Below are 6,005 nucleotides of genomic sequence, written 5' to 3' on the forward strand. Positions count from 1 at the left end.
AGGGAAAGAGACATCAGTTAAGAAAAATGAAGGAAAGGGACCTCAGTTAAGAAAAAGGATAAATGAGCCCTTTATTACACGTGAGTTTACAGAGGAAGAGGTTCTATTTCAACTGTCAAAAGTAAAGACAAATAAGTCAATGGGACCTGATGGAATACACCCAAAGCTATTAAAAGAGCTTAGTGGTGTACTAGCAAAACCATTAACAGATTTATTTAACCCATCATTGTTAACAGGAGTAGTCCCAGAAGATTGGAAGTTAGCGTATGTGGTGCCCATTCACAAGAAAGGTAATAGGGAGGAGTCGGGCAACTATAGGCCAGTAAGCCTTACTTCAGTAGTGGGGAAAGTGATGGAAACCATGTTAAAGGATAGGATTGTTGAACATCTAAAAACACATGGATTTCAAGATCAGAGACAACATGGGTTTACTTCAGGGAGATCTTATTGATTTTTTTGATTGGGTAACTAAAATTATAGATCAGGGTGGTGCAGTAGACATTGCTTACCTAGATTTCAGTAAGGCTTTTGACACTGTTGCACATAGAAGGCTTATCAATAAACTGCAATCTTTGAGTTTGGATTCCAATATTGTTGAATGGGTAAGGCAGTGGCTGAGTGACAGGCAACAGGGTTGTAGTCAATGGAGTATATTCGAAGCTTGGGCTTGTCACCAGTGGGGTACCTCAGGGATCTGTACTTGGACCCATTCTCTTTAATATTTTTATTAGTGATATTGCAGTCGGTCTTGATGGTAAGGTGTGTCTTTTTGGGGATGATACTAACATATGTAACAGGGTTGATGTTCCAGGAGGGATAAGCCAAATGGCAAATTATTTAGGTAAACTAGAAAACTGGTCAGAGTTGTGGCAACTGACATTTAATGTGGATAAGTGCAAGATAATGCATCTTGGACGTAAAAACCCAAGGACAGAGTACAGAATATTTGATAGAGTCCTAACCTCAACATCTGAGGAAAGGGATTTAGGGGTGATTATTTCTGATGACTTAAAGGTAGGCAGACAATGTAATAGAGCAGCAGGAAATGCTAGCAGAATGCTTGGTTGTATAGGGAGAGGTATTAGCAGTAGAAAGAGGGAAGTGCTCATGCCATTGTACAGAACACTGGTGAGACCTCACTTGGAGTACTGTACACAGTACTGGAGACCATATCTTCAGAAGGATATTGATACCTTAGAGAGAGTTCAAAGAAGGGCTACTAAACTGGTTCATGGATTGCAGGATAAAACTTACGAGGAAAGGTTAAAGGATCTTAGCATGTATAGCTTGGAGGAAAGACGAGACGGGGGGGATATGATAGAAACATTTAAATACATAAAGGGAATCAACACAGTAAAGGAGGAGACTATATTTAAAAGAAGAAAAACTACCACAACAAGAGGACATAGTCTTAAATTAGAGGGACAAAGGTTTAAAAATACTATCCGGAAGTATTACTTTACTGAGAGGGTAGTGGATGCATGGAATAGCCTTCCAGCTGAAGTGGTAGAGGTTAACACAGTAAAGGAGTTTAAGCATGCATGGGATAGGCATAAGGCTATCCTAACTATAAGATAAGGCCAGGGACTAATGAAAGTATTTAGAAAACTGGGAAGACTAGATGGGCCGAATGGTTCTTATCTGCCGTCACATTCTATGTTTCTATGTTTCTATGTTTCTAATTCATCGGTCATCCACCACAGTTATTTTCTGTGGTCTTCCGGGTCTTTTGGTGTTGCTGAGCTCACCGGTGCATTCTTTCTTTTTAGGGATTATCCAAACAGTTGATTTGGCCACACCTAATGTTTTTGCTATCTCTCTGATAGGTTTGTTTTGTTTTTTCAGCCTAATGATGGCTTGCTTCACTGATAGTGACAGCTCTTTGGATCTCATATTGAGAGTTGACAGCAACAGATTCCAAATGCAAATAGAACACTTGAAATGAACTCTGGACCTTTTATCTGCTCCTTGTAAATGGGATAATGAGGGAATAACACACACCTGGCCATGGAACAGCTGAGCAGGCAATTGTCCCATTACTTTTGGCCCCTTGAAAAGTGGGAGGCACTTATACTAACTGTTGTGATTCCTACACTGTTCACCTGATTTGGATGTAAATACCCTCAAATTAAAGCTGAAAGTCTGCAGTTAAAGCACATCTTGTTCATTTCATTTCAAATCCATTGTTTTGGTGTATAGAGTCAAAAAAATTAGAATTGTGTCGATGTCCCAATATTTATGGACCTATCCGTGTGGCCACCCATCTGTATCTACAAGAAGTGGAGGCCATAGACATTTCTGTGTTTTCCCTTACAGGTGGTCCTCCTATCTGGTGCTATGGGTCTGCCTAGTAGAGTACTGTGCATACCCCTCCTGTAGAGCCACATATTTCCCAATGGGGGGTCGGGTTTAGGTCACTCATGCCCACCTTTACTGGAGTGGCATGTAGGTCCACATGGAGCCTTGTCTTTTTCTCTCTCTGATAGCTTTTAGGAAATATGTATTTATAAATAATTTTGGAATACATTTGTGGCTATAAGAGTTTTTAGTTTGAGTCTTTCCTGTTGGTTACCTGGTCTAGAGGTACTAAATTAATTCTCTTTATTTATCTTTATGTTTGAGAGCAGTTATGGGCTGTCAGTTCAACTCAAACGTTGAATGTGGTCCGGCTAATGAAGAAACATATCTCCCCAACCAGACCGCACAGCACTAGTGGGCCCTAGGGCATAGCCAGGCCTGTAATAAAGTACCAGCTGTCACCCCCTAATGCCAACCATGAGTTACGCTGCACTATTGTTGTGGTTTACACAGCCTTTGACCTCCATGGATATATCAACTATACACACACCAGGTAAGAATCTAACGCATAAAGAAAAAAGGAAATTACAACAGATACTACAGTTTATTAAAACCTGTTCAATAATTGATTACTAATGATACAACACTTGATTTGGATTTCATATTAAAATTTCTGTGCATATATATTTTTTTCACGTTATTAGTTACTTGTAAACAAGATAGCAATATGAACAATCACAGCTGATTTAATAAATATAGATTTTTTTGTTCATTGTTATTTTGTATCTGATAAAGAACACCACATCTGTTTATAATGAAATTTATAATTGGGAAAAAAAAAGGCATGGATGAGTTTGTAATATTCTCTCGGTATACAGAACTCCCAGTGGAATAATCTTCCTATAAATTCACTTAACATATAAAAAGATCTAGAAAGCACACATTTGCAGCTGATCAGTGTGCTGCCAGAGCTATGTGTAATCGAAATGGAAAAAAGAAAATCTCAGTGTGACAACGTTTATGGTAAGTGAGTTTCTATATTTTCCCTATTCTATATCTATATATGGAAATAAATGATTAAAAAACCCTTCCACCTGAAGTCAATGGATAGTCAATACATTGTTAAACACAGATCTGCACACCAGTCAAGTCATAAGTCTTGATTTCCCAACAGAAATCTGAAATTGACAATGATGTTACTACTGCAAAGGATTCTGGGTGGGCATATGCAAATTAGTTCATCAAAGAATCACATTTTTGCATCATTATTACATCTTAAACATGGATTTCTTGGAGTTTATGCTTGCTATATAAAAAAAGCTTTGAAATAGAACTCAGGAAGAAATACAAAGCTAGTGAACCACTCATGGACAGCTATTTCATTGTTAATGCAACTCGTCAGCATGAGGTCGGCTATTGGCTTGCTAGTGAGGCTTGGCGTTACTTGCAGAGCACAAATCAAGAAAATTATGGTGCTGAAAAAAGTGATTGAAAACTCCTTTCAACTGAAGCCAGTGATAATCAATAGACTGTTAAACGCAGAACTTTCTTGGTTAGTGCTCTGCAAGTAATGCCAAGCCTCACTAGCAAGCCAGTAACCAACCTTATGCTGATGCTCCCTTAACTGTGACTGATGCAGGCTGCATGAAAAAAAATGGTTTCATTTTTAATCAGATGCTTACTTGTTTTAAAAGTTTATATGTTCTGCTCTGCTCTGCTCTAAAAGGCTAACGACAGAGCAGGAGATGCAAAATTCTAAATTAAACAGAATGTGCAATTAAGGAAGTTTAAACATTAGATAACTCTTCACAGGAAGTGTTTAGAAAGACTATGTAAGTCACAAGGTGTGACTAGGGATGCATAAACAAAGCAATTTAATTCCTAAATAGAAGAGTACTGAGCAGTTAGACTCCAGGGGAATGCTTTGTACACCACAACTGCTTCATTAAGCTAAGGTTGTTTGGTGACTGTAGTGTCCCTTTAATTGTAACTTTATTACAATTACAATGCTTCTAGGGTCACAGACCTATTATATAAAATAACATGCAAGCACCAAGCTCTCTACATCATGATACAGTTTGACTTTGTTTTGCTATTAGGAGTCTGTACTACTGTGTATGCTATGCAATGACTTGATTTTCAATTTAACTTTGCAGAGTAAGTACAAATCATTCTCCATTAAAAAAATAAAAAACTAAAATATGGGACTTTAAACATGTATGAACAGAATCAAACACATGTTGTGGAAATCTTGCTTCTGGGTTTTCAGAATCTCCACAACTTTAAGATTGTACTATTTGTATTGTTCCTTATGATATATATTGCAACACTAACTGGAAACATTGTGATTATCATGTTGGTGGGACTGCATCGTCAGCTGCATACTCCAATGTACTTCTTCCTCAGCCTCCTTTCAACTTCAGAAATAATAACCACGAGTAACATTGTTCCGAAGATGCTTCAGGGCATTTTGGAAGATGGATGTAAGTTGTCTTTTAAGGAATGCATGATACAATTTTACATCTTCTCTTCCTCAACAAATGCGGAATGCTTTCTTCTGACAGCAATGTCCTACGATCGCTATGTTGCAATCTGTAACCCTTTAAGATATGTCTCTATCATGGATCTAAGGCTTCGACTGCATCTGGTTTTCTGGTCTTGGGCGATTGGCTTTATGATTACAGCGATCATTGTCACCATGGTTCTGAAATTAGACTTTTGTGGACCTAATATCATTAACCATTTTTTTTGCGACATGGCGCCAATATTAAATCTTTCTTGTTCAGACACTACAGTGGTGGAAATTCAAGCCTTCTTGTTCTCTTTGCCTGTTATCCTCTTTCCGTTTATATTTATTACTGTAACATATGTTTATATTTCATTTGCTATTCATAGACTTTCATCGACCACTGAGAGACAGAAAGCCTTCTCCACCTGCAGCTCTCATCTTGCGGTGGTGTGTACGTATTATGGAACCTTAATAAGTGTTTATGTAGTTCCATCTAAAGGACATTTACCAACTGTAAACAAGGTTTTATCATTGCTATATATTATAGTGACTCCTCTGCTCAATCCAATTATATACAGCCTAAGGAACCAAGAAATTAAGATCTCACTGAGAAAATGCATTAGTAGGCAATGATTATTTTTTTTAAGTACAAACAGGGAGGCACTAGGAAATTGAAAATTTCATATACATTCAGTTAAGGGTTGTTATGTTGACATTTTCAATTAGCTATATATGAATGTTTAGGAAATTTTCTCATAGTAAACTGAAATTTTACCAGTAAAGTCTTAAAATGTATAACAGTATCGGTTTATTTTTATGGATCAACAAATAGCACACATCCCATTAAACTAACATTCATATGTATACGCATATATTGATGTGAAAATGTACCTCCACATTCCTAAAATCCTCCATTGTGATGCCTAGCTTCTTGTAGGGATGGGGTTAATGTTTTATAAACCTTTTATTTACAAAAATAGGTTTATATTCAGTTTAAGTTGACACCTTTTGCATTGGGGTTTTACTAGCATTGTGAGAACAATTAGTATGGGTGTACACCCATTCATTTTTTATAAAGTCCAACATATATTGCATGCTAAATCATTAAGAACTAGACTTATACATTAATTTTGGTCCGAGCTGCAATTCAGGTGACCAGCCAAATTCCAAAACTCTACCTTAAATAGGAACCAACAAA

The 6,005-nt window shown here is 37.2% G+C and overlaps 1 protein-coding gene across 1 annotated transcript; it reads left to right on the forward strand.

The window, feature by feature from the left end:
• Positions 1–4,513: 4,513 nt before the first annotated feature.
• On the forward strand, positions 4,514–5,440 carry LOC134601547 (olfactory receptor 11L1-like). The gene has a single exon (XM_063446066.1). The coding sequence runs from the start codon at positions 4,514–4,516 to the stop codon at positions 5,438–5,440; it is 927 nt and encodes a 308-aa protein (XP_063302136.1).
• Positions 5,441–6,005: the final 565 nt, after the last annotated feature.

Source organism: Pelobates fuscus, chromosome 3 (genome assembly GCF_036172605.1).
Source record: "Pelobates fuscus isolate aPelFus1 chromosome 3, aPelFus1.pri, whole genome shotgun sequence".
Taxonomy (NCBI): domain Eukaryota; kingdom Metazoa; phylum Chordata; class Amphibia; order Anura; family Pelobatidae; genus Pelobates; species Pelobates fuscus.

Bases quoted from the DNA above. Each gene is read 5' to 3' on its own strand.
- LOC134601547 (XM_063446066.1), top strand. From the start codon at position 4,514: ATGTATGAACAGAATCAAACACATGTTGTGGAAATCTTGCTTCTGGGT.